The following is a 26,719-nucleotide window of genomic DNA, read 5'->3' as shown; positions in this document are numbered from 1 at the left end:
CGGGATGGACGCGCGGGTGCCAGGCGGCGGCCCCGCCCCTCCCTATCCTTTCCGCCCCCGGGGTCAGCAAAGCCAATGGACGCCTGGGCCATGCGACAGCGGCCAAGGCGATTGGACAGCGGCTCATGAAAAGGACACCGCCTTTTTATAGGGTACGGAGGGCGGGGTCGCCTCCGAGTCCCAGGCAGTCGCACGACGTGCTGTCCTCGCGACGCGCCTGCCGGGCCCCGCAAGCCCCGCGCCCGCTGGCTTGCGCATGGCCCCGGCGTCGCTCGTCATGAACTCCTCTGGGCTCAGGACGTGTGGCGGGGACGGCGCGGGGCCCGGCCCGCTGCCCTTCAGTGTCGAGTCGCTGCTGGAGGCGCAGCACCGGCTGGGCCCGGAGCCCGCGGAGCCCCGGGAGGAGAGGCCGCGGGGCACTGCGGAGTCCCGGGCCAGGTTCCCGCCGGCCGCCCGCTCGTCCTCCCCACGTAAGTGCCCTGTCGCACGGTCCCAGACCGCGAGAGAGCCCGCCCGGGGCAGCTCGAAGGACCAGGGCGGGAGGGGCGCTGTCGCTTCTAACTTCGGAAAGTGACCAGCCACGAACCGCCCTGCCTTAGTACCAAGAGAGAAGCCAGCCCACCCGAGCCGTCGGGCGCGCGCACGCCCCGCAGCCGTTCCCGCGCCCCACACAACCAGGCTCTCGCTCTACCTGGGAGCGGAGTGGGCACCCCAAAACCCTGAGGCTTCTTGGAGCCCCGGGCCGTCCCCAGGACGGTGAACTTCCGCTTTGCCAAGCCCTCATTCTGTTATTGAGGCGGCCTCCAGCACCAGCTTCTCGCCTCTCCAAGTGGGCAGAGTTCCCCTCCTCCCTGGGGTGCGGGGCAGTGGATTTGGGGAGCAGAGCCCGAGTCCACAGCGGCCCGCCCCTACACGCACCGTCTCCCCGGTGCCTTGATTATCTTACCCCTGTGGCATTTGGGGTCTCGTCTCCTCGGTGGGCGCGATCACGGAGCCGGGAAGGGGATCCAAGCGTGTCGGAAAGGGGAGCGCACTGCCGGCGTCTGAGTACCCCATGTGTGTTTCTCTTTCCTCCCAGGCGCCCCCAGTCCTCCGCCCTGCACCCTCCGAAAACACAAAAACAACCGCAAGCCACGGACGCCCTTCACCACCGCCCAGCTGCTGGCGCTGGAGCGCAAGTTCCGCCAGAAGCAGTACCTGTCCATCGCCGAGCGGGCCGAGTTCTCCAGCAGCCTGAGCCTCACCGAGACACAGGTGAAGATCTGGTTTCAGAACCGCCGGGCCAAGGCCAAGCGGCTGCAGGAGGCTGAGCTGGAGAAGCTGAAACTGGAGGCCAAGCCGCTGCTGCCCGCGTTCGCCCTGCCCTTCCCCCTGGGCACCCACCTTCAAGGCTCCCCGGGCGCTTATGGCGGTGCCACGGGCACCCTGCCTCAGGTGCCAGGACTCTTTGCAGCGCCTATCACCGCTTACGGCGTGTATTACCTCTCCTAGGGGACCTGGGCACACGCCTTGCCAGGTGGTGGCCTGGGGGGCCACAGGGGAGGGCGGCGCAGGACAGGGCGAGCTGCGCACCCCTTTTCCAGGAAAACCCCCTGCATCCCGTCGGTCTTTTTTTGTTTTGCTTTTCAGGTTTTTGTTGTTGTTGTTGATACGTTATAATTGATGCCTCAAGCCTATTTGTGGGTATCTTACAGATATTTAAGAACTTAAAAAAAATCATGTTTGTTCTAGACACTTTCCTGAAAGACAGTGAACACAGTTTCATACAGTGGCCGGGTGGAGCTTCCTATTTGTTCAAGGCAGCCAATAAAGTACATATTCTGAAGCTTACTCTGTGAGACCTCCCTCTGACACCCCTGCTTCGGTTAACTGGCTCCTATCAGAAGGATTCGCCAGACTGTCTTGGGGCAGCAAGAAACGGATTCCCGCAAAAGAAATGAAAAGTTTGGTGCCAGGACTGCTGAAATGAAGCGCACTGATTACTAACTAGGTGTGTTACCATCGTGGCAGAATGGAAACTTTCACACGTGGTTTAGGGGATTTTTTCCGTATTTATTTTTTATTAGAGAGCCTGAGGCAAGGTGCTGTCTGTGGACTGTGTGCCTGTGTCTGTGTGGGAATGTGGGTGTGTGTAGGGGTGTGTCCATGCAGAGAGGCAGGATGGCCACAGAGCCGCGGATGGGCATAGAGAGCACGGTGGGCGGTGTGTACCGCAGGCCCTGTCCGCTGGGCTCCCCAGGGATCTTAGACTGGTGCTGGGCTGGGGAGGAGGAGTTGCTAAGGCTCAGGGTCCATACCAAGGGCATTGGCTAACTCGGCCAGGATGCTTCTTGACAACACGCTGTCAATTCAGGTCTCTAGGGCCTGAGGGAGGAAGGTGCGGTTTGACCCTTCCTGAGGCTTCTCCCAGCTGCCTCAGCTCTCCTTCTAGACTCTGCACTGGGACTGTCAAGGTGCCTGGGTGGATGGAAGCCCCCTCGACCATTCAGCCTGCTCCTCGCTGTGGGCAGCCCCCTCCCCGCCTTCACCCTGCCTCCCAGCTTAGCCAGGACCCAGAGGTGACCATAGGGAGGGGACGCCGAGCCCCTTCCCTCAGGTCACTGGTGCTGGCTCTCCCTGGGCCTGCCCGCTCGGTTTTATTCACTCGGGGGGCTGCTGAGGTGCTGCCCACAGGAGACAGCTTCGGAGAAGTGGAGAAGTCCCAGAAGTATTGATGATAGGGCCCTAAACTGCCTATTACTGGCCATTACTCTCCCTGTGTTTCTGGAAAATGACAATTCACGATGGATTTTAAATGGAAACTAACCCAATTCTTGAAGTAGAAGCTGCTGGAAATGAAGGCTGATAATGAGAGGCATCCTCATAGTCCACACTGCCGTCCCCCCAGGCCTGTGCCCACGGGGCTGAACTGTTTAAACTCAGAGCCCAACTCCAGTCAGGGTCTTCAGGGAACAGACCCGTCTGTAAACACACCAGAGAAGGTGGTGGGGCCGTGGCGCAAAGGGAGCTTGAGAAGGGCGGAAGGGCCTGAGAGACATGACCCATGACCTGACTCATATGTCTTATGCCTCACAGAGCGTAGTTGTTGCTTTTTAAGGCTACTTAGAACCTTGAGCCTCTTCTCACATCTGAGGTTTTGTTTGTTTTTTTAAAGTACATTTGTATTGATTTCAGAGAGGGAGGAAAGAGAGAGAGACATTAATGATGAGAATCATTGATCAGCTGCCTCCTGCACACTGGGGATCGAACCAGCAACCTGGGCATGTGCCCTTGACTGGAGTCGAACCTGGGACCCTTCAGTCTGGAGGTTGACGCTCTATCCACTGAGCCAAACCAGCTAGAGCACATTTGAGGTTCTTAAAAGCACCCCAGCCCTACTAGAGATGAGGCCTCTGGAGGTAGGCCCTGCAGGCGGTCCCCACTCTGCCAGGCCTAGCCCCACAGCCATTATTTGTCAAAACAGAGTGGATCCATTGTTTCTGTCCATGGGCTACCTTCGGTATAGGTGTGGGTTCCACATGCCTGCCCAAACCTGCTTCTCCCTGCTGTGGCTCTGCGTGCCCCTGCGGTGTGCTCTCTCCTTAGCTACCTGGAGACCATCGATGAGAGGACTGCAGACTCTCATCTGCTCTGTTCCTGCCAGGAAGACACCAGCCAGGCACTCAAGCTCTGGTGTCAGCCCCTTCCCTCTGCCTGTGGTTTTCCCTCCTTGGGGAGGCTGCCCCAGCTGGCACTCTTCATCCCAGCACTGACCGCCCTGCCCAGGCGCCACCTGTCAGTCTTCTCTGTCACTGCCCCCTAGTCAGGTTTGCTCAGAGCTCAGTAGAGGATGACCCAGGGTCTCTCAAACAGGCACAAGCTCTCACTGATGGCACCCTACCCACTCACCCCTCCAGAGGTGCCAAGACTTCATAAATCTTCCTGAGAACTGTCCTGGCCAGTCAGGTGGCCCAGTTGGTTGGAGCACCGTCCCGCACACCAAAAGGTTACAGGTTCAATATCTGGTCAATGTTTCTCTCTTATCAATAAAAACAAAAACAAACAAACAAAAAAACATATCCTCAGATGAGGCTAAAAAATAATTATAATAAAATAATTCTTTCTGAAAGCTGAATGCTGAAAGCAAAGTGCTCAAACGTAATTATTGCTCATTTCCCTGCTTAGATCAACAATACAGAAATGACTAGAGACCATAAATAAAAAATATATGCTTTATAAAGAACACTTGTAGGATGGCCCCTACAGAGGGAGGGGATGGGAGCAGAGTCACTGCCGAAATCTGTGGTCTCTCTCTGCTGATACTGGCAACTGGTGTCATCCCGCCATCCCCCAAAGGACCGAGACATGAAGGGTGGCAAAGGCCCGCTCTCAGGCTCAGCTGTCACTAGTGCTTATTTCTGTTCTTGGTGCTTTTAAATCCTCGCGATGCACCTTGACCAAAACAGATGGTGGAAGGTACTCTGAAATGGAAAAAACCTTCAGACTAAAGAATCATACCTTCTACCAACAAACAGCCCAATTCCTAGAGCAGTCTTTTCCTCTTTTTCCAGAATGCTCTTTCACTCCTGGAACATTCCTAATGGCAGCTCTTCCTTCCTGCAGACTCTGCTCTGGGGCAGCTCCTTACTGTAGCTGGCCAGTGCCTCTGACCTGCTTCCTATGGGGACTGGCTCCCACCAAGCTCTCCAGAGCTGACTTCCTGTCACCCTCCCTGCACTGAAACCCTAACTGCCCACTGGTTTCTGGACTCACTCGATGGCCAAAGTCCAGGCAGCTGTGCGGAGGCAGCAAAGGGACGTAAGTCCTTTTCATGTCAGTTTGGATTCCTTGGCGATTTTTTTCATTTGTCCAACATTTCCCCCAAATAGATTTGAACTCAAGTTTAACCCAATAAAAGTGCAGTTAATGCTAGAAAGACAGACTCACAGTTGTAACCTAAGCAATTACAATTGAGCTTCTCTCTACCCTGCACTGCTTCTGAACGTTGAAATTAATAGCGTGTTGCCAAGAAGCAGAGCAGGAAAAGGGGGCAGCACTCTGCATTCCTGAGCTGCAGGGCTTCCGAAAGCAGTGAGCCAGAGACACAAAGTTATCCTCGAGAACCAAAACAGCCAGCCTCCCAACTCCCACAGAAGCCCACAGTGGAGCCAGCATCTTTTTCTCCCAGCACGCACACAACCTCAGAAATGCCACCTACTGACCTGTGGCGGTAGGTCCGCTTCTCACCCACAGGCTCTGGGGGTGGTGTCACGTGTTCAGAGCAGACTTCCATGGTGTCCCCATCATCCCCCATGGCTTCTGTCGACACTTCCATGGCAGCCATGGAAGTGGCTGGGCTGTGGAAAGCAGAGGGGCTCGCAGGGCTCGCCATGGTGACAGATGCAGCCCCGTCTACCACAGAAATGAACTCACCAGAAAGAGACTGTCTTTTCCTGCAGACATTTTATAACTATTTTGGCATTGTGTAATTTTTAGGCTACCAGATTAAGGAGAAGGATTATGGCAAGGCCAAAAGTGAACGTTACGATGCCACTTTTGCCGAAACCGGTTTGGCTCAGTGGATAGAGCGTCGGCCTGCGGACTGAGAGGTCCCAGGTTCGATTCCGGTCAAGGGCATGTACCTGGGTTGCGGGCACATCCCCAGTGGGGGTTGCGGGCACATCCCCAGTGGGGGATGTGCAGGAGGCAGCTGATCAATGTTTCTCTCTCATCGATGTTTCTGACTCTCTATCTCTCTCCCTTCCTCTCTGTAAAAAAATCAATAAAATATATTTAAAAAAAAAACGATGCCACTTTTTATAAATTTAGGTATAACAATTTCACTTTGCCTTTAAATTTTTTTGTTTGTTAATCCTCACCAGAGGCTATTTTTCCATTGGTTTTTAGAGGGAGTGGAAGGGAGGGGGAGAGACAGAGAGAGAATCATCGATGTGAGAGACATATATCGATTATGTGTGTATATACTCAAAAGGCTTCTCTGAATTCCAGGGGTGGCTGCACATACCCTTTGCTTTTCTTTGGTTTATCAAACCGGAAGTCCCCAGGGTAGAGGTGATGTCTCACCAGGTGGTCCTTCCTGTCTTTGCTGGTCTTGAACTTCTTTGTGCAGCCTTCCACCAAGCACTGATACTAAAACAGAGACAGTGTCCCGCCATCCACAGGGATGGGGGCTGGAGTGGGAAGGTGCCCTGGTCTTGCCCCACCCAAGAGCTGAGAGCTCTGACCCTGAGGCAGACAGCTCCCATCCAAGCCCCCGATATGACTGCTTCACCCACCATGTCCTGCCGCTCAGACAGGACCTGGAACAAGGAATCGTGCCACTCCAAGATGTGGACGTCCAGCAGATGTCCCGAGGGAAAGGCCCGCTTGCAAAAGGAGCACACGTTTCTGTGCAGAGTGTGGTAGTGATGCTCATAATCCTCCAGGGTGTCGAATACCTGGCAGCAGCCCGCCATCTGACAGGTGAACTCAGGCACCCTGGCAAAGGAAACCACTGCTGGCTGACAAAAAACATTAGGCTGTCGACAACTTCCCTTTAAGTGAGAAAGCTCTGAATGTTTCTTTCCCAATTCCAAATCTTGCTTTCTTTTTTGTAGCTTCTCTTTTACTTTCTTTTTAAAAAATTATTTATTGATTTTTAGAGAGAGTGAAAGGGAGAAGGAGAAAGAAATATCAATTTGTGGTTACACTTACTTGTGCATTCATTGGTTGATTCTTGTAGGTGTCCTGACCAGGTTCCCTGAAACCTTGGCCCATAGGGACGATGCTCTAACCAACTGAGCTACCCCGCCAGGGCCCAAATCTTTCTTTGTTGAGAAGTTAATTTTCAGAGACCAGCCAGGTAGCGGGGAGATCAACAAAGCGGGGCTAGGACGGTGGTTCAGGCAGAGAGCGCTGTGACAGGTCACCAGGGAGGGGCAGGACTGGGGGCCCGGGAAGGGGACAAAGTGGGGGGCGAGGAGAGGCGGCGCTGGGCGCAGAGCAGCTCACCTGGGCCTCTCGGGAACCCCGGCCACCCCCGTAAGCACGTCCTGGAGGTAGAGGTGCCGCTGCACGTCCCCTTCCTACAGAACACGGCGGGCGCACAACTGAAGGTCCCGCCCACCCGGGCTAGGACCCGCCCCGCCTTAGCTCCGCCCCCGACAGCTGTAGGCCCCGCCCCGCGGAGCCATAGGCCCCGCCCAGGCCCCGCCTCCACAGCTGTAGGCCCTAACCCTAGACAACTCCCCTTTCCCTCGACGCACGCACCTCGAAAAACTCATGCTCCCGCGGGAAGCGTACCAGACGCGCCGCAAAGCGGAAAGGCGCAGCTCCGGCCGTGGGGTCTCGCTCCACGGGCAGCGGCTCAGCCGCCCCGGGCCCCGCCGCCAGGCGGGCGTGCACCGCGGGAGGCAGCTGCATCGTCCGGTTTGCCGCGTAGCCACAACCTGTCGGCCACCGTCCACGAGCTTGCCGGGGCCGGACGTGACGTCGCGCGCCACTTCCGCTTCCGGCACGGGCTGCGCGGCGGATTTCAGCGGGTGTGGGCAGTGGCGCGGCGCTGGCGGTGAGTGCGGGAGGGCGGCGGGGCTGCCCTCCGAGCCGACCCCAGCCCGTGCGGAGCAGAAGCCCTGCTTTGGGGCAGCTCAGTCCCGAAGCGGACGCCGAGGTCCCTCCCAAGTCCTAGTGGTGCAGGGTCCCTCCCGGGCCGCTGCCGGCACCCTCGCCCGCACGGCTTTGTCTCTGGCTGCGGCGGCCTCTGGGTCATTGTCTCCCAGCCAGTCACTAACGAGGTCCCCAGGAAACTCAGGTTTTATTGGAAGTCGTCTTTGTCTAAACTGGCCTTCAGTGGCTCCCATTACCTTAGTCCCGTGTCCTTCTCGCTGCCGGTCTGGCCCTGCACGCTCCGCCTGCCTTTCCGTCTCCTGCAGCCCGCTCAGCTCCTGAGCTGCACAGGGCGCGGTGCCAGGAACCCACGGCGCAGAAATCCAAGGAGGTCAAGCAGATACTTGATTAAAACGTGATAGGTAGACACATGAGGGACTCAAGTGCATGAGACTTACTGGAGGGTGGACCAGGTGCGCACAGACTCTGGCTCAGAATGTTTCAGCATCGAGCACGACGTGCGCATGTATACGTGCAAGGGCTAGGGGGTGCTTCTTTAAGGCTTAAGCAATTGTACATATGTAATAAAGTTTGGTCATTTCATTCTGGGAGTGAAGGTTGTGGCTGCATCGCCAGCTGGTCATTCACGTGCCCAGGAAGAGCACTGGACAGACCCAGACTTTTCATCACTTAATACTTTTTCTGTCTCTGAGAAAGCGTTAGGGTTGTTGACGTTTTCCACAAGTTTTCAAGCCCTACTCCTGCAGCTCAGGTGGTTGAGCCTCGGTTGGGTGTTTGTCCATGCACCCAGAGGTCATTGGTTGATTGCCAGTCAGGGCATATACCTGGGTTCTGGCTTGATCCCCAGGAGGGGGCATGCAGGAGCCAGTCATTGATGTTTATCTCTCCCTCTCTAAAAAAAATAAATACATATTAAAAAATGTTTTTCAAGCCAATTTGAGAAATTAGCTTTGAACTCTCAACAGAGACTCACTTTCCTCTGTGTTCACCAGTGTGCGTGAAGTAGGCGTCTTAGCCCACTAAGGCGGCGGCTCATGCGAGGTAATTTTCGTTCCTACACAGAAGTCTGTCCGTTTGTTCTGACTGATGGGGAGAACTCTGGAGTGTCACAGAGGTCAAGTGAGCCGTTGCAGTGAAATGTTCTTCAGAGTTGCATTTAGTGTGGATGCTGCTGATGTTTAGCATCCTGGCCTCTTGCGCCTCCCAGTCACCATGACAACCAGGGGTCCCTCAGGGGCCCTGCCTGCAGCTGAGAGCCCCCATTCTTGCAGGAATTGTTCCCAAATCCACAGAGAACAGTGGGCACCTCAGACATGGGGACAGGAAGATAGTTTTTAAATAAACACTCACTTGATCATGATCTTTCTTCTGAAGAGCTCTCTCAACCTGCTTGTGTCTGGGGGAGGTGTGTGCGCTTGCCGTGGTAAACAGTGTCTTTGCCATTTACATGGCCAAAGGATCCTGCGTCCAGCGCTTACAAGGACAACCCGCAGAAACCACATGGAATGTGGGGAAACTGGTTCCCTTGGACTCGAGGTCGCCAGGGGGAAGTTCTGTTGTCTTCTCTGTTTGCTGGGTTTGCAGCGCCTCGCTCATGGCCCGTTGGGAGTAATGGGGTAGCAGTGGTTTGGGCGTCAGTGGGGGTAGATCCAGTTTTCCTACTGTAAAACCAGCCCTTTCTCAGGTAAAATGCACATTTGCAGTTGGTTGGCCTTTTGCAGTAACGGTGACGTCTGACCTGCCTTTTTAATAACTTGCTGTGTACAGGCTTTACAGGAACTGCTGCCTTTCATCTCTGCAGTAGCTCAGGGAGAGTATACTGCTCACCCCTCCTTGGAGGGAGCTGGTTTCGGACACGCTCAGCCAGGCCCCGCAGCCTGTGCTCTGCTGCTGCTGTCGTTACTGTTGGCGCCTCTTGTAGCCGCTCCTGCGCTGGCAGCCTGGGTTCCAGCTGGTGCTTACTCTTCTGCCCCCATGTTTGGAGACATCTGCTCCTGGCCAGTGTTTGATGCTTACACATTGTGAACTGTGATTACATCCAGAGGACTTGTTTTCCATCCCCCAAGATCACAGTTACAAGTAATATTCATTGGTAATGAGCTGTGGAGTGTGGACTGGGTCGTCTCTGCTTGGTGTTTTGTTTGACTTAGGTGTCTTCACTGCAGCTGTCAGCACAGTGGCTCCTAACCTTTTCTGGGTCACAGAGCCTTTGAGGATCTATTGAAAAAGCCTCTCAGGAAATTCACAGAGAGACATGACTGTCCTTGATAACTGTTCTTTTGTTGTTCATGGATCTGAAGTTAAGAACCTTACGTAGGTAGACTGAAATGTTTATGTGAAGCATGCTCATTTTTATTTTTTTAATCTATAGTTAATTACCCCTGTGTGTTTATTCACTCCCTTTTATCAGCACTGTTGATGGTGATGGCTAACTGGGCCAGTCATCAGTGGGAGAACAAACTGCAATGCAGGCCACTACTGTCCCTTTGGGGACATCTCAGTTATGACTTTGATGCCAGAGGGTTCTGTATCTAATGGTGAGACCCTGGGACATCTGGTTGACAGGGTAGACTGAGCTGAAGTGGAATCCCACCCAACTCAAATGCACAGGAAATGTGTAGCAATTTTCCCCAAAGCTTCTGCATATATAGCCAAGCTTGGGCAAGAGAAGGAAATGTCCTAGGTGCCAGAGTGCAGAGAGCACGCAAACCTGAAACAGCGCAGGATTTGAGAACCAGGTGTGGGCCTCGTGGACTGGAACAGTTTGAATACCCGAGCTGGGACAGGGCAGTAGCTTAGGCCTGTGTAGATCCAGGTCCACTGGGTCTGCCCAGCCAAAACAAGAAAATTGTCTGCCAGCCACTGGCCCAGAGCCCTGCGTGGTGATGTCACCCAGGGTGAAGGAGGGCCCAGGCCTTGGAGTCCACACTGTCTGTACCTTCAGGCTCCCGAGCTGAGGAGTGGGCCTAGAAACTGTCTGGAGTGTGGATTGCCAAAGGGAGCATGTCCACTGGAGACCATGCCCGTGAGAAATGACAAACCCTACCAAGAGCGCCACCTGCAGGGAGAGGAGAACTCACTCCAGGAGCAAGCCCTCCGGGGAGTAGAGAGCCCGCAGTAGGTGGTTGTGGTCTACGAGGGGCATCGTGTGGTCCACATGGTGATTTCGTTTCTCCTAAACCTGACATTGGCCAAAATTGGTTGCTTTAAAAATTTCTTACTAATAGGGTTTTGTTTTTGTAAGTAGCTTTGCTCTTATCTTTAGGAGAACGTATTGTGATGTCTCAGGGCCAAAACTATGAGTGAATTTCGGATTCACCACGATGTCAATGAGCTGCTCAGCTTGCTGCGTGTCCATGGAGGGGATGGGGCCGAGGTGTACATTGATCTCCTGCAGAAGAACAGGACCCCGTACGTCACAACCACTGTGTCTGCACACAGCGCCAAGGTGAGTGCCCACCCCTGCGCTGCTGTCACTGGTGAAGACAGCCCGTCCCTGTGCTGTGCACAGAGTTCACCTCCCTGGCTCCTGACGGGGTGCCCTAGCAGTGCCAGTGATGATGTCGGACAACTTGGCAAGTGCTTTCCATGGACCAAGTGTCTGCTCAGCTCAGTGCCTCTGCTGACCCCGCGGCCACACTGAAATCTCTTTAAAGTGTACTGTTTTTCTTTATTCAAAAAATACATGATTCAAAATTATAGATCAGCAGTAAAAGGTAACTTTGAAATCTTTTTAAAAAACACATTAAGAAGCTTCAGTTATTTAACCAGCTTAATACTGGCACAAAGATAATTAGAAAAATTCACTGAGCCCTGGCCAGTGTGGCTCAATAGTTAGAATGTTGGCCAAGCACCAAAGGGTCGTGGGTTCGATTCCTGGTCAAGGGGACGGGACATACCTGGGTTGCAGGTTTGATCCCCGGCCCCGGTTGGGGAATGTGCAGGAGGCAACCAATCGATGTGCCTCTCACATTGATGTTTCTCTCTTGCCCTCTCCTTCTCCCCCTCCCTCCACCCCTCCTTTCCACTCTCTCAAAATCAGTGGAAAAAATATCCTCAGTGAGGATTAGCAAAGAAAAGAAAAAAGAAAGATTCACTGAGCACATTAATTTAGGAACACACATTACATTTAATCTATCACAGGGGGAGCATGAGAAACCAGTGAGAAAACTTAACCCCTGAACCAGTACATGGTAATAAATTCAAGAGGGAACAGAGTAAAATGAAGGCATAAGCCAATAGGGGAAAAATACTCTATTTTACAATAGAGTAAAATGAAGGCATAAGCCAACAGGGAAAAAATACAGGGTTATTCTGTGACCAGGCTTGGAAGAGACGCCTTGGAGGAGAATGGTTTCACAGATTGAGGCGTCTTCTTAGTTTTATTTCAGCAATATATGGTTATTACTTAGCCTACCTGATTTTACTCCACTTGGGTCTTTGTGTTTAATTTTCTGGAAGATGTTTTTTAAAGTTCTTAGTTATTGTCCCTAAGTCACTTGTGTTTGTTCTTTTGAGGTTAAAATAGCAGAATTTTCTCGTACTCCGGAAGACTTTCTGAAGAAATATGATGAACTGAAATCGAAAAACACAAGGAACCTTGACCCACTGGTGTACCTGCTGTCAAAGCTCACGGAGGACAAAGAGGTAGCTGTCATGCTCGGGTCGGGCTTATCAGGAAGGCTCGTGGGGAGCCTGCCTTGTGGGGCAGGTCTGGCGAGTGTTGTAAGCACACAGGTTTGCACGGTAGAGATAACGCCTCATGACCCTGCTGTGGCGGGTGCCCCTCCTGTTGCTCTGCCCGCCTGTCAGACTGAAAATAGCTCAGAGTGGTAGACAGAAACACGGGAAGTACTGACAGTAGTTACTTCGGGGGGCTTTGTTGTTTTGTGCCATGTTTTTTGTTAGTTTAGAGCTGTGTACTTGACGCTAAGAAAAGCACGTATCGAGCTGGGGGAGCCATGGCACGTGGAGCACCCAGGAATGCATTAGGACCTTCCTCCTGCTTCCCAAGCTCAGGGTCTGTTCAGGGGTGGAGGCGCACCCTCCAGTGCCAAGGACAGGGAGGGGGCCATCCAGGTGTAGAGAAAGGCAGTGCCCCTGGGAACGGAGTTTGGGAGTTGGCTGTTAAAGCAGCTGGAGGGTCCCTCCTTGTGAGTGGAAGACTTGAACCTGGTGGCAGGAAGCACTGGGAGACCAGACTGCAGCATGAGGACTGGTGGGAGCGCCTGCTCTCACCCTTCATGTGGTCACTGGGGCTGGGAAAGAAAGGGCTGGGGTGTCGGTGCCAGGCAGAGTGCAGACGTGTGCGGCCCCTTGTCATTCAGGGTTCTGTGTGTGCAGACTCTGCAGTATTTACAGCAGAATGCGAGAGAAAGAGCCGAGCTGGCAGCCACGGTGACTGCCAGCAGCACCACCAGCTTCAGCGCCCCTGCCACGGTCTCCAGGATCTCCATGCAGGAGCTCGAGGAGCTGAGGAAGCAGCTTGGCAGCGTGGCCACGGGCTCCACGTTGCAGCAGGTACTATGACCCGCCACCCACAGGCCCACACTCACTGCAGCCGGGGCAGGGAGCGCCAGCAGGGGGTGCATGTCTCATTGTCATCTGTTAAAGATGAGCCTTGAACGTGGAGACGCTGATCGGGACTAGCTGTGTGTGGACAGGATCCTGGGCACGGTGAACTGGGGCAGGGAGGTTCTGTCCCACCCAGGCAGGTGACTCGCCTGCTGCAAGGCAGTTGTGTGGGTTCAGCCAATGCAAACTGCAATTTCCATTTCTCTCTGTTAATTTTTAGCCATTTGTCTTTTTAAAATTATACTTGATAGACATTTTCTCTAGATCGTTTTCTCCTATACTTACTGCTCTTTCTTGCTTCTGAGTTTATGTACTGCCCTCTTCTTTTGATGTACGTCATCTGTTCACAGCATTGCCTCGGCCTTCAAGCCCTACAGAGCTGTGTCCCCATGAGGGTCTGAGCTTACGTGCTTGTTGAGCACAGCACCTGTGAAAGGGACAATGGCCAGCACTGGTGGGCATGTGCTGGGTCCAGCACCTCACAAAGCCCTCACACCAGCACCCCGTGTGACAGATGGAGAAACTGAGTTTGCACCTGCCTTTCTCACTGCTCCTAAGCCAGTGCTTCTGAAAGCCACCTCCACAACCCTGGTCAGCTTCTGGTGGCCAGCTCCTCAGGAGGACACTGCTCCATGCATGTCCTGGGGCCAGCCTCTCCTAGTGTGGCCCTCTCCATCCGTCCCTTGTACCCAAAGGGCTCAGATGGGGCACCCCTTCTCCAGCCATCTATCGCTGGGGCCATGTCTTCACCCAGCAGCTCATGTCTAGACTTTGAACTGCCAGGAGAAAGCACAGGTGTTCCCGAGGGTCAGCCTGCCTTGGTGAGGTGCCCTCACTGCCAGTCCCCCTTAATATGTGAACCCTGCACAGACCGACACCCTGTCAAGGGCCTGGGTCTCCATCTCTTTTGCCCCCAGCCCCTTGCATGGTGACGGGCTCGGAGTCATTTCATTTATACACGTACTTATTGAACCCTCGTGCTCAGTGATGTTAGTTTTAACTGTTTGTACTAAAAGTATATCTTTGTTTTTTGCTTTTAAAAACATTCTCACCAGTCTCTGGAACTTACAAGAAAGATGCTTCGAGACAAGCAGAACAAAAAAAATTCAGGCCAGCGCCTCCCCGTCTTCCCTGCGTGGGTGTACGAGAGGCCCACGATGGTCGGGGATTTTCTGACTGGCTCAGGCCTAAGCACGGACACAGCTGTGCCTATAGGTATGTGAAGCACTTACTTCTAACTGCCTGTGTGATGACTCCATGGACAGGTGGCCACTGTGCTCAGAGCCCATCCTGTGCCCACAGGTAGACAAGTGGTGTGGTGTGTGCGTGCTGCCAGCAGGTTTGTAACCTGCAGATGTGGTGCCGTGTGATCGTGCTGCCGGGTCCTGGTCTTGGGAACCCAGGGCAGCTTGTGTATGGGCAGGAGGGGTGATTCTCAGAGACACCTTTCTCCTGGTGCTGCCTCCAGGTCCCCATCTGTCCCAGCAGGTGTCAGGGGGGACACTGAGGGTCGTTCTAGAGCTGGGAGCCGCCTGGGCCCTGAGGCATTTGGTGGCAGCCCTACTCAGTGGCCTGGGACTGTCCTCAAGTCCGTTGGGCGGTATCTCATTGTGTGTTTATGATAGAAATTATAAGTGTTTTAAGGTCTTTAAGGAAGACCTCCTTTTTATCCCAGAGCAACCAGACTTGCCAAGCTGTAATAAGCACTGCACGCAGACCCCATTGGACGTGCTTTTCAGATTCCTGACTGTGTCCTTTAAGTGCAGGCAGGTTCCCGCGTGTAGAGGTTTCTGCCTGCCTAGTGCTTTCAGGCTCCGATGGGCTCCCAGCCTGCCGGACGGTCAGCGCTGTTCCTCCTGGTGGTTTGGAATCTCAGCCTTCCGTGCCCCGATGAGCTGAGTTGACGCCAAATGAACAGCTAGTTCTTATATCCGTAGTTATTTGAGGAAATTACAAAGAGGAGAATGAGTGAGAGTGTGACTTTCAGCAGGTAGATTGGGTCAGGAGAGAGGCCAGTGGGAGCGGGGAGCTCTGAGTCAAGGCGCGTGGGGCAGCTGGTATCTGCAACCCACAGGCTCCCTGCCCCTGGCCGCCCAGGAGTCGGCCGTCGTGGAGGACCTTCTCTACGTGCTGGTAGGTGTGGATGGCAGATACATCACCGCCCAGCCCCTCACCGGGAGACAGAGCCGGACCTTCCTCGTGGACCCCAACCTGGACCTGTCCATCAGGGAGCTGGTGAACAGGATCCTCCCGGTGGCTGCCAGCTACTCCACCGTGACCAGGTAGGCCCTGGACACTGGCCTTCTCGGGCACACTTGGCCCCGGAGCGTGTGCCAACCAGCTTCACTCCTGTCACGATGTGAAGGGCCTGGGGACAGGTGCAGGGAGCCCAGTCTGGGCCTGAGAGCAAACACAGAATGTCTAACCTCATCTGAAAACGTAGCTCACAGCTTCTCAAGGTGCTGGATGCTTCCTTTCCTCGTAGGTTCATTGAGGAGAAGTCTTCCTTCGAATACGGGCAGGTGAATCATGCATTGGCGGCTGCCATGAGGACCCTGGTGAAGGAGTACCTGATCCTGGTGACGCAGCTGGAGCAGCTGCAGAGGCAAGGCCTCTTGTCGCTGCAGAAGCTCTGGTTCTACGTGCAGCCGGCCATGCGCACTGTGGACATCCTGGCCTCCCTGGGTGCGTCTTCCCCAGGCCAGGAGAGCCTGTAGGGGGCGGGGCGCATGCCGGCAGATCCTGTGATGGAGCACTGAGATGTGAAGATGAGATGGGTGGTGTCGCAGGAGGGACCCCTGGGCCAGCTTGCTAGTCATTCGTGTCTTGCTTTTGTCACCGTGGTTGTGAAGCCAAAGCTGTGGAGCTTCATGTTTTACTAATTCGCGGGAGGAGACTGGAAGCTCTGGTAAACTTTATTTGCAACTACAGCTTTGGGAGTATCCCATAAAGGGCACCGTTCCGGGAGGAGGTTGGAGGTGAGGCTCCGCGTGGCCTCCCCGTTCTCAGCACTGAGCACCTCTTCCCCTTGCAGCCACCTCGGTGGATAAAGGTGAGTGTGTTGGGGGGTCCACCCTGAGCCTCCTCCACGACCGGAGCTTCAACTACACAGGTGACAGCCAGGCGCAGGAGCTGTGCCTGTACCTCACCAAGGCCGCCAGCGTGCCCTACTTTGAGATTCTGGAGAAGTGGATCTACAGGGGGATCATCAATGACCCGTACAGGTGGGGCTGGGGACGTGGGGGGCGGGCAGGCGGCTCTTCAGCTTATTCTATTGCGTGGTGGATGTGTAGGACCCAGATTGGCCTCTTAGCTGCCTTTGTGTGGGCTCCTCAGTGTGACGGATATAAACGCATACGACGAAATACGTCAGCTCACAACGAGTTCTGTTGGGTTGAGATTTATTTGTCAGAACATTTTACACTTGATTTTAGCCAAAAGGCTGAGCAGTGTATTTGTCAAAATACCTTTTTTTTTTTTAATTCTCACCCAAGGATATTTTTTCCATTGATTTTTTTTAGAGAAAGAGGAGGGGGGAGTGAGAGAGAGAGAAACATTGACATGAGAGAAAAACATCAGTTTGTTGCCTCCTGCGTGTGTCTGAACAGGGGCCTGGGACAAACCTGCAACCAAGGTAGATGCCTTTGGCCTGGAATCGAATCCAAGAGCCTTGGGTCCATGGACCGACGCTCTGAGCACTGAGCCAGATGGTCCAGGGCTTGTCAAAATATCTTACTAAAAGACTTGTGGTCTAGGAATAGTTTCTCTCTAATGACCCAAATAAAAGTGCGATGGGCTGAGTAAGGAATGCGATTTTGAGGTCCTGGTGCGTAGGTGATATTTGAGACGGGATGTGAGGTATCTGGGCTCTGATGGGCAGGAAAGCGTCCCCAACGTGTCCTGTTACCCACATGCGTGGTGAAAGGAAGGGCTGGTTCCGTTAGAGGTGAACCAGCCTCCCATCCTGTTCTGTGACCCCAGCTCTCTCTGGCCCCAGGTCACCTCGCAACCCCAAGTGAGGTTGGCAGGTTTGATTAATTCACAGTTGAGAATTAACAGTAGTGAGACTGCTTGGCCTCCGTGGTTGTGACCCAAAATGCCTTCCTGCTTTCAGCGAGTTCATGGTCGAGGAGCACGAGCTGCGGAAAGAGAAGATCCAGGAGGACTACAACGACAGGTACTGGGACCAGCGGTACACTGTGGTGCAGCGACAGATCCCATCCTTCCTGCAGAAGATGGCGGGCAAGGTGCTCAGCACAGGTGATGCCCGGGGTGGGGAGGGGGAACAGCAGGCCTCAGGAGGGGCCCCATCCTCCTGGACGTGCCGAGTGTCCTCTGTGATTGTGTCCCAGGGGTGGGTGGGGTGGGGTGGGCAGGAGTGGGCAGGCAGGCGCCGGGCTGTGCAGGCTTTGTGTCTGGTTCCTGTGGTCTGATTGGCTGCATTTGTCCCCTGAGCCTAAGAGGTTGTCTCAGTAGGTGCCTCTCCTTCCTCATAACTATTGCATTTTCAGAACTCGGTTGCTACTTAGAGGAAAACTTTCTCACAACACTGACACCAGATTTACACACCAACTGGTACCCCAGTCCTCTGTGGGCACCAGCTGGGTGTCCTGCAGTCTGACTCCATCCTGACACTACCCGGATGCAATGCAGGCCCCATAGGTTCGGGGCTCCGTCCCTCAAGACTGTCCCACTTCAGATCCCAGCCATGAGTCCCAGGCCACCAAGTTGACTACAAATTGGGGGTTCCCAAGACTCTTCCTCATGTTTGATAATTTGCTAGAGCAGCTTACAGAATTCAGGGAAACAATTTAGCAACTAAGTTTCTGGTTTATTATAAAGGATTTGATAAAGGATTCGGATGAACAGCCAGGTGAAGAGGTTTGTGGGGTGAAATCTAGAAGCCTCCCCAGTACAGGAGCATCTGTCCCCAGAGAGCTGGGGCGCACCACCTCCTGGCAAGTGGATATGTTCATCAACCCGAACTCTTCAAACCCTGTTGTTGAGGGTTGTTATGAAGGTTCCATCCTATGGGCACAATTGGGTAAATCAGTGGCCACTGGTGATTAGCTCAATCCCAGCCCCTGGCCCCTCCCCAGACAAGGGTGAGGCTGAAAGTTCCAGCCTTCTCATCACCTGGTTGGTTCCTCTGGCCACCAGCCTCACCTTCAGCTCTCTGAGGCCTGCCAAGAGTCACCTCATTAGCATAAACTCAGGATGGGTGGAGGGGCTTCTGAGTAACAAGATTCCAAGGGTTTTAGGAACTCAGTGCTGGAAACTGGGACGAAAACCAAATATTTGTTATCATATCACAATATTGCACACATTAAAGGGAAAACCATCAAGGACACAGGCCCACTGGGTTCTTAGTCACCCCTCTGGGGCAGGAACCTGATGTAGAGACGTGAATGGGGAGTCAGCAGGGTCTGGGCATTTGGTGAGAGCAGGGCTGCCTGGGGCGGGGTTGGAAGATGATTTAGAAGCTGGTTCTCAGGGCTTTTGTTCCCGTGCTCTCGATTAGAGAAATCAGATGTAAACAGTCACGACAAACCACTGCTTCTGACCTCGGTTGGTGACCTGCTCTATGGCTAGAGCAGGTTCCAGAGTTGTTCTCACAGTCTGTTCTATGTCCAGTCCTCTAGCTTGTGTGGGCCACGACTTGTATGTACAACAGAATGTTTAATCTTACTTCCATCTCTTTTCAGGAAAGTACCTAAATGTGGTCAGAGAGTGTGGTCATGATGTCACCTGCCCAGTGGCCAAAGAGGTCATCTATACATTGAAGGAGCGAGCATATGTGGAGCAGATTGAGAAGGCATTTAACTACGCCAGCAAAGTGCTGCTGGACTTCCTGATGGAGGAGCAGGACCTGGTGGCGCACCTGAGGTGTGTGCTTCCGCTGTGTTAGTGCAGGCACATGTGCAGAAGGTTTGCCTAAGGCACGGAGCTCCCAGCAGTTCCATCTGTCGTTTTACAAATGGGCACACGGCCAGGTCATCTCCAGTCTTACTGCCTGACACCTGTGGACACAGTCTGCTCCCTGCCCGGGGTCCCCAGGCCCCTCCTTGGCTCCCATAGTGACCCTTCTGCACCCCCCTCGTTGGCCTGCAGTGACCCCTTCTGGCAGCTGCCCTGCAGGTCCTGGCACAATGGTCTTATGCCCCTGCCTGAGAGAGCTGCTCATTGCAGCTCATAAACTGACCACAGTCATGTCGCTTTGCATGCATGTAGCCGGAGCCCTTTGTGTGCATGTGGCTTTTTCTTGTCAGTCACCTGCCACTGTTCCTGCAGAGTTTGGGCTGGTCTGGATCCCCAGTGGTCTCACTGATGTCTGCCTGTCACCTCTCCAAGGTCCATCAAGCGCTACTTCCTGATGGACCAGGGGGACTTCTTTGTGCATTTCATGGACCTCACAGAAGAAGAGTTGAAGAAGCCAGTGGACGACATCACGCCCACACGCCTGGAGGCACTGCTGGAGCTGGCCCTGCGCATGAGCACCGCCAACACAGACCCCTTCAAGGACGACCTCAAGGTGGGCCTTTACCTGAGAAAGATGGTTGAAATAAAACTCAGGAGCCCAGCCAGTGTGGCTCAGTGGTTGAGTATCGACCCATGAACCAGGAGGTCATGGTTACATTCCCGGTCAGGCACATGCCCAGGTTGTGGGCTTGATTCCTGGTAGGGGGCATGCAGGAGAAAGCTGATCGATGATTCTCTCTCATCATTGATGTTTCTATCCCTCTCTCTTCCTCTCCCTGAAATCAATAAAAACATTTTTAAAAAGAAACAAATAAGGTCCAGTGCCTGACAGGTTTTCTTTCTGCTTCAGTTGATATGATCCTCTGTTTTTCCCCCCTTCATTGTGTATTAAACTGATTTTTGTGAGTTAAACCATCCTTGCATTTTAAGTCCCACTTGGTCCTGGTGTATAATCCTCTTACTGTGCAGCTCAATTCAGTTTGCAGTGTTAAGGATATTTGCATCCCTGTTCTTCAGGGTTATTGACCGGTAGTGTTTCTGTGGTGTCTGTGGCTTGGTTCCCAGGTAACACTGGCCTCACAGATTGAGCTGGGAAGTGTTCCCTCCTCTTCAGTGTTTGGAAGTTGCAGGAGGATTGGTGTTAGTTCTTTAAACGTTTGGTAGAATTTGCCATTGACGACGTCTCAGTCTCCTTGCTGGCTGCAGGTCTGTGCAGAGTGTCTGTTGCTTCTCAAGTCAGTTTGGTCATTTGTGTACCTAGAATTGGTGCTAGAATTAGCTTTCATGATTTTTTTCATTTCTGTAAGGTTGTCATTTCTGTAATGTCCCTGCTTTCATTTCTCAATTACTCATGTGAGTCTTCTCTCCCCCTTTTTTAGTTAATGTGGCTAAAAGTTTAATTTTATTGATTTTTCAAAGAACCAATTTTTGGTTTCAATTTCTCTGGGTTTTTATTTTGCTTGTTTTTATTTTTAGAGAGAGAGAGAGAAGCATGGATTTGTTGTTCCACTTATTCATGCACTCATTTGTCGATTCTTGTATGTGCCCTGACTAGGGATGGAACTCACAGCCTTGGTTAATCAGGATGATGCTCTAATCACTGAACTACCCGGCCAGAGTGAAAGTGGTTTTATTTTTGAAGCAGTATTCATCGAATGGTTGGTATTTTTAAGCCAGCCTCCAAGATTTAGAACCCGTCTTTAGAGGAACTTACCTCAGTCCTGGGTTTGCTTTTCTAGCTGATATGCACGGGTGGGGTAGAGGTCACAACTTAATGCTTTTTTCTTATAAGTTATTTTAAATTTTAAAAAATGAAAACTTTTGTGCTCGCTTCGGCAGCACATATACTAAAATTGGAACGATACAAAGATTAGCATGGCCCCTGCACAAGGTTGACACCCAAATTTGTGAAGTGTTCCATATTTAACAAAATGAAAAAAAATACTTTTTTGAGTTACAGTTACCGTACGTTATTGCACTGCCTTCAGGTGAGGGCACAGCGATTAAACATCTGCAGACTTTACGAAGGGCTAATACTCCATGTTCTTCTATTTCTCTCCCCCAAGATTGACCTGATGCCTCATGACCTCATCACTCAGCTTCTGCGGGTTCTGGCCATTGAGACCAAGCAGGAGAAGGCCATGGTGCAGGCCGACCCCACGGAGCTCTCTCTGAGCGGCCTGGAGGCCTTCTCTTTCGACTACGTGGTCAAGTGGCCCCTGTCGCTGATCATTAACAGGTGAGTGTGGGTCCCTGGGCACTAGCTTCAGTGAACAGTTTTCAGGGAGAAGAATCAGATGTGCCTGCCCACTGCATTGTTTTGTAGCCATTTGTGTCCTGTGGGGGTTACCTGGTAGCCTGGTGGCCCAGATGCAGAACTGTGTGTCAGTGACAGCTGGAGCCTCGTTTATGCTGTCAGGTGTCAGCGTGATCCCACGTCCTTTCCTCCGCAGGAAGGCCCTGACGCGTTACCAGATGCTGTTCCGGCACATGTTCTACTGCAAGCATGTGGAGCGGCAGCTCTGCAGCGTCTGGATCAGCAACAAGGCCGCCAAGCAGCACGCATTGCACTCCGCCAAGTGGTGCGTCCTCTGTCCACACGGGGAAGCGGTCCTAGGATGCACACCCATGCAGTGCAGGGCTATTGCTGACCATCAGGTGCCCAGGTCACCGCCCTGTTCCCCCAGCCGCCTGCACAGACCTGTGGGCCTGCCACCCCCTGTCTGGGCGGGAGCCCTCGGAGAACCTTGAGCCTCCTCCCAGGATGGGGACCTTTTGGTGTCAACACTCCACCTGTTTAAGCCTGAGGCACTCTGCTTGCTGGTCTGTGGCCCCAGGTGTTGCTGTGCCTGTGTCTGAGCCTCAAGAGCTGCATCATGGGTTGTGCTCAGAGCAGGTGTACCTGCCGACCACCTGCACACATTGGGGCTGGGGCGGGGCGGGGAGCAGGAGGTTCTTGAACAGGTGCCAGCTCCACAGCATCCCTGGGATGTGTCTCTGTTCACCCAGGTTTGCTGGCGCCTTCACACTGCGACAGCGGATGCTGAACTTTGTTCAGAACATTCAGTACTACATGATGTTCGAGGTCATGGAGCCCACCTGGCACATCCTCGAGAAAAACCTGAAATCCGTGAGTTCTGACTTAACTGCTGTAACACTTAGACTCTGCAGTAACCCGGGCCCTCACATTGCAAGGTCCTCAGAGAGGAAGGTGCTAGGGTGGGTGTCAGGGTGATGCCACCAGCGAGGCCTCACTCAGAGCCTCATGGGAAGAAGCTGTACCTCTGTACACACGCTGTCCTTCCTCACGTGACAGGGTGGTTTGTGTGACGTGGGGGATCTGCTCCCACACGCCCCCGTAGCCCCAGGACCAAGCTGTTGAACATCATGGAGGCCTTGTCCTGTGGGAGCTTTGAGAGCCTCAGAACTGGGGGCCCTGCGCTCCCACCAGCACGTTCTGGGCCCTCTGGGGCTTCTCAGCCAGAAGACCAATTGCCACCAAATTCCAGAAGCAGGAAGTGGCAAGTGGCAGTGTTTCTTTCTTGCTTCCTGTCTTCAGGGATCAAAACCTTTGACTTTGGGGGCATGTTCAGTATTACTTCCTGTTAGTGGTATAGGAGTTTCCCCCAAAGACCACAGGTCAGTTTTTAAATGGAAATAACATGAACATGTGCAAAGCCAGGGCTGAAGCCCCGGGGGCACATGTCAATCTGGTGTGCTCCCTGCAGGCCTCCAACATTGACGATGTGCTGGGGCACCACACAAGCTTCCTGGACAACTGCCTGAAGGACTGCATGCTTACCAACCCCGAGCTGCTCAAGGTCTTCTCCAAGCTCATGTCTGTGTGCGTCATGTTCACTAACTGCATGCAGGTGCGTGCCGCAGCCCTGCCCACCCTGCTCCCTCTCTGTCCGTCAGCCAGCAGGTGCTCCTGAGTGTCCTTCCTGAGCCCACCTGGCCCGGGGGCGGGAACCCTGGCTGCAGGGTCTCTGTCCTGGCCTGTTTCTGAATACCTTGCATTCTTTTTGTCAGAACTTATTTGATTCCATTTTTATTGGGTGCCTGTCATAAGCAGTGGCTCAAAAGCAGTGGTACAGAAAACAGTGTCAGGAGACAGAAGGGGTGACGTGGGGGTTCGCCAGGGCTGAAGGCTACTGGGACGTCTGAACCAGTGTGAAGGCGGACTAAGAGCCTGGGATGTGATGGCTGATGACAAAGGGGTCAGGAGCATGTGAACTCGATTCCTCAGACATTTAGGAGCCATATACTGGGTTGCAAACTGGAGAACACCATGAAAAGCAAGTGTTTCCAGAAAAATAGGTCCATAAGCCCGTGACGGGCAGACTGGAACGGTGTTGACCCGTCTGCAGCCTCCCAGAAGGCCCGCCCTCTGTCCTCGAGTCTGCAGATGTCCGGGTGCAGGGGGTGTTTCCGTGGGAGCAAATAGGTTGTAATGAAAGTTTTTTTCGGGCCCCAAGAGGTTTACACAGAGCATGAAATTGGACGATGAGCTGGGCCGCCTGACCCTGGAGCACGGCACGATGCAGGGGCCGCCCACCGAGGCTGAGCGGGCGGAGGAGCGTGCCCGGAAGGAGCTCGCCAGGAAGGTGCGTGGCCTCGGGGTTTAATCTAGCAGGTCCTCCATCTTCTGAGAGATTTGACAGTGTTAGGATTCTAATACTTAAAAACTAAACCCGCTACCACCCTTTCATTTCTGGCTTGTGTTTGATTAAAAGACAACCATCTTAAAATTAGGTTCCAAACACAAGCCACAGAAATCCCCTCACACTCTAACCCCAGCCCAGCTGAGCGCCAGGGTGAGGCCAGCTTATCTGCACAACAGGCGGTGCTGTAGGGCCGACCTGCAGAACCTGGCACTCAGCAAGCGTAGGTTAGAGTCTTTCCTTACCTGAAGGTCAGGCCGCTCTCAGATGCCAGCGTGCGGGTCCGTGGGTGGAGGGGTCATGGGTTCAGGCGCCAGCTCCCATGGTCCCTGTTTCGTCCCCTCACGGGCAGAAGAGAACACAGACTGTGCTGAAGTCTGAGCTGCACTAAGAAAACCCTGGTGCCCTATGGCCAGGAGGAGAGGCCCAGCTGCCCAGGGCAGCTCTGTCCTGTGGTCTTAGGACCTTATTTTTTTTAAATATATTTTTACTGATTTGAGAGAGGGAGAGAGAGATAGAAACATCAATGATGAGAGAGAATCATTGATAGGCTGCTTCCTGCACGCCCCCTAGTGGGGATTGAGCCCACAACCTTGGCATGTGCCCTTGACTGGGATTGAACCTGGGACCCTTCAGTCCGCAGGCCGACACTCTATCCACTGAGCCAAATCGGCTAGGGCGGTCTCAGGAACTTTTATGATGCCCTACCTATACCTTTTATCACTTGGAACCTTCCTGGAGTCCATTCTTCTATTGGAAGAACTTAAAAGGAAGGTAAAGGCAAGCTGGGCTCCTGTCTTCCAGCACCTGGCCGAGCATGTGGACACGCCTCAGCTGGCCTCCAGCTTCGAGGCCACCATCAATAAGTTTGATAAGAATTTTTCAGCCCATCTGCTTGACCTCCTGGCCCGGCTGAGCATCTATAGTACCAGCGACTGCGAGCACGGCATGGCCAGCGTCATCTCCAGGTGAGTGTGGGCAGCTTTCCTGTCGTGGGCCCTGTCCCTGCCCCCACGTGCCTGCGAGGCCCAGGTTCCCTGATGTCTTCTCTCACCTTCACCCACTCGGGTCAGCACAGACAACGTGAGGCCAGTTCTGCTCAGGCCTGAGGGTGTCTGTCCTTGGCCTCCTTACGCTGCTGCCTGTCCCCCGTCACTCCCTGAAGTGACAACACGCATCGGTTCCCTGGCGTGCATTCCTCAGTAAGAGGCAAGCCGTCCGGCACTGCCCCACCATCGGTCCGTGTCCATGGACCTAGGTCAGCCTCACTCTCTGGTGCTCCCGGAGCCAGGACCCAAGGAGGACCCCCTTCAGCCCTCTACCTTCCCCCAGCAACAGTGTCACCCCGAGTCAGATGAGCAGTGAGATGGGGGCCGTGGGAGGACAGGGATGGAAGGGTGTCCCTGCCACCTAATGCAGGGTCCTGTAGCCACCGCAGGGTGGGTGCCCATACACTCCAGCCCCGCCCTCACCCCTCAGGCTCGACTTCAACGGCTTCTACACAGAGCGCCTGGAGCGCTTGTCTGCAGAGAGGAGCCAGAAGGCAGCTCCCCAAGTGCCCATTCCACGGGGGCCCCCAGCATCAGCGCCCAGGGTCGCCGTCACCGCCCAGTGAGGCCCTCGGAGCCCTGCACCCACCACAGCTGAAGGAGGGACGATTGGCTGGTGGGTGCTGTTGCGGACAGATGAGGTCAGGGTTTCTAATAAAGTATCTGAAGTACATGTGTTGCGTGCGCTGTTGCCATTTAAGTATAAAGTCTGAATGTTACCTGTGCTCAGTTTGTCTTTCTCAGGGCAGAGCAGCCTCCCAGACCAGAGTGGTGTCTCCATGGTGTGCTTACTGTGAGCCGCTTAAGTAGAGCAGGGGCACTTTAGAGGATTTTGCTTTTTGGCCTCAAAGAAAAAGGCATTTGAGCAACGTTAGAATAATTGCCAAGGTGCCTTGTGGGGGCGAGACGGGCTGGGCTCCCTGGAGTCTGCCAGAACCCTCAAGCCCATGGGCTGGGGTTTGCTCCTGGCACTAGGGGGCAGCAGCTCCTTGTGCTGTAGGTGAGTTGTGACCCGCATCCACTAATGTGCAGCCTGGGGCTGTGGCTGAGGCCTCTGTCCTTAGGACTGCCCCCACAGGACAGCCCTGAGGTGGGGACATGCCCGCCCAACCCATTCCACGACCTGTGGCCTCCCCATCTGGCAGTACCTGCCCTCGCTGATCCCACCTCCCCAGATTGGCAATAGATGGCACACCAGCCCTGAGGATGGTGCTGCCACGAACACCTCTGGGCCACTCTGCTGACTCATGCAGTCATTTTCGAAATTCAGTTTGAACCACCTGCTCCAGGTGGCCTCCTTGGCAACTGAGGAGGAATGAGACTGGAAGCAGCCTGGGCACACAGACAAGACCCCCTGGGGTGAAGGTAGGAGTGGCTCTTGGCCTGGGTTGCTGCGCTGCAGGACTGGGCAAGCCACAGACAGTTTCCTCTTCTGCAGGTTGTGCAGGTGCGATCTGGGTAAACAAGCGTATCTGCCAACCCCGTTGCCAGCCGTGGTGTCACGCAACTGGGGGACTGAGCAGAGGAATCCCCCGGCTCTCGGTGAGGGACCTACTGCCTGGCCCTGAAGCCCAGGTGCCCTGTCCCTGTCCTGCACCTCCAGCCTGCAGGTGGCTGAGGGGACCAGTTAGATGCGTCCTGTGGGTGGGTGGCGGTTCCTGTGTGGTAGGAGCCTCTGGGCCCGCATGGGTCCTGGCTGCTACTGTGAAGTCCCTGCCCGTGAGCTGCGCACAGGGCATCGGGTCAGCTCGCTGTAAAGCCTCATGGTCATGGTGGACACTCTGCTTTTAAGCTTTTTCTGTGAAACAACTTGGAAAATGTGACGAAGGAACAGAAGTAAAACTGCTG

At 53.9% G+C, this 26,719-nt stretch overlaps 3 protein-coding genes and 1 non-coding gene across 7 annotated transcripts; 3 read left to right on the top strand and 1 right to left on the bottom strand.

The window, feature by feature from the left end:
* Positions 1-241: 241 nt before the first annotated feature.
* Positions 242-1,819, top strand: LOC139021412 (homeobox protein MSX-3-like). The gene is made up of 2 exons (XM_070431789.1): positions 242-470; positions 1,079-1,819. The coding sequence occupies exons 1-2, from the start codon at positions 257-259 to the stop codon at positions 1,489-1,491; spliced, it is 627 nt and encodes a 208-aa protein (XP_070287890.1). The 5' UTR covers positions 242-256; the 3' UTR covers positions 1,492-1,819.
* A 2,378-nt stretch (positions 1,820-4,197) lies between these two features.
* On the bottom strand, positions 4,198-7,449 carry ZNF511 (zinc finger protein 511). Of its 3 annotated transcripts, XM_070432145.1 has the most exons (6): positions 7,249-7,416; positions 6,991-7,064; positions 6,276-6,477; positions 6,005-6,129; positions 5,202-5,336; positions 4,198-4,460 (listed from the first exon to the last, which is right to left on the bottom strand). In XM_070432145.1, the coding sequence occupies exons 1-6, from the start codon at positions 7,399-7,401 to the stop codon at positions 4,385-4,387; spliced, it is 765 nt and encodes a 254-aa protein (XP_070288246.1). In that variant the 5' UTR covers positions 7,402-7,416; the 3' UTR covers positions 4,198-4,384. The 3 variants fall into 3 exon arrangements, with proteins under 3 accessions (XP_070288246.1, XP_070288244.1, XP_070288245.1); XM_070432143.1 differs by having other exon boundaries at positions 6,064-6,477; positions 7,249-7,449; XM_070432144.1 differs by lacking the exons at positions 6,991-7,064; positions 7,249-7,416 and adding an exon at positions 6,694-6,967 and having other exon boundaries at positions 6,064-6,477.
* A 22-nt stretch (positions 7,450-7,471) lies between these two features.
* On the top strand, positions 7,472-25,544 carry TUBGCP2 (tubulin gamma complex component 2). 2 transcript variants are annotated; one of them, XM_070432140.1, is made up of 18 exons: positions 7,472-7,546; positions 10,871-11,053; positions 12,124-12,252; positions 12,949-13,125; positions 14,235-14,394; positions 15,254-15,461; positions 15,665-15,864; positions 16,214-16,403; positions 17,294-17,439; positions 18,885-19,065; positions 19,531-19,711; positions 21,225-21,397; positions 21,612-21,740; positions 22,168-22,288; positions 22,887-23,030; positions 23,637-23,765; positions 24,627-24,790; positions 25,302-25,544. In XM_070432140.1, exons 2-18 carry the CDS (start codon positions 10,904-10,906, stop codon positions 25,435-25,437), a joined length of 2,718 nt encoding a protein of 905 aa, XP_070288241.1. In that variant the 5' UTR covers positions 7,472-7,546; positions 10,871-10,903; the 3' UTR covers positions 25,438-25,544. The 2 variants fall into 2 exon arrangements, with proteins under 2 accessions (XP_070288241.1, XP_070288243.1); XM_070432142.1 differs by lacking the exon at positions 7,472-7,546 and having other exon boundaries at positions 10,966-11,053; positions 12,134-12,252; positions 12,933-13,125.
* LOC139022266 (U6 spliceosomal RNA) lies at positions 20,982-21,085 on the top strand. The gene has a single exon (XR_011473649.1). It is a non-coding gene; the product is annotated as a U6 spliceosomal RNA (small nuclear RNA).
* Positions 25,545-26,719: the final 1,175 nt, after the last annotated feature.

The sequence above is a fragment of the Myotis yumanensis genome, unplaced genomic scaffold (assembly GCF_028538775.1).
Source record: "Myotis yumanensis isolate MYYU_CA2020_CCGP unplaced genomic scaffold, mMyoYum1.0.hap1 SCAF_13, whole genome shotgun sequence".
NCBI classification, from domain to species: Eukaryota; Metazoa; Chordata; class Mammalia; order Chiroptera; family Vespertilionidae; genus Myotis; species Myotis yumanensis.
The sequence above is the reverse complement of the archived record's forward strand: the minus strand, read 5'-3'. Positions and strand labels throughout refer to the sequence as shown.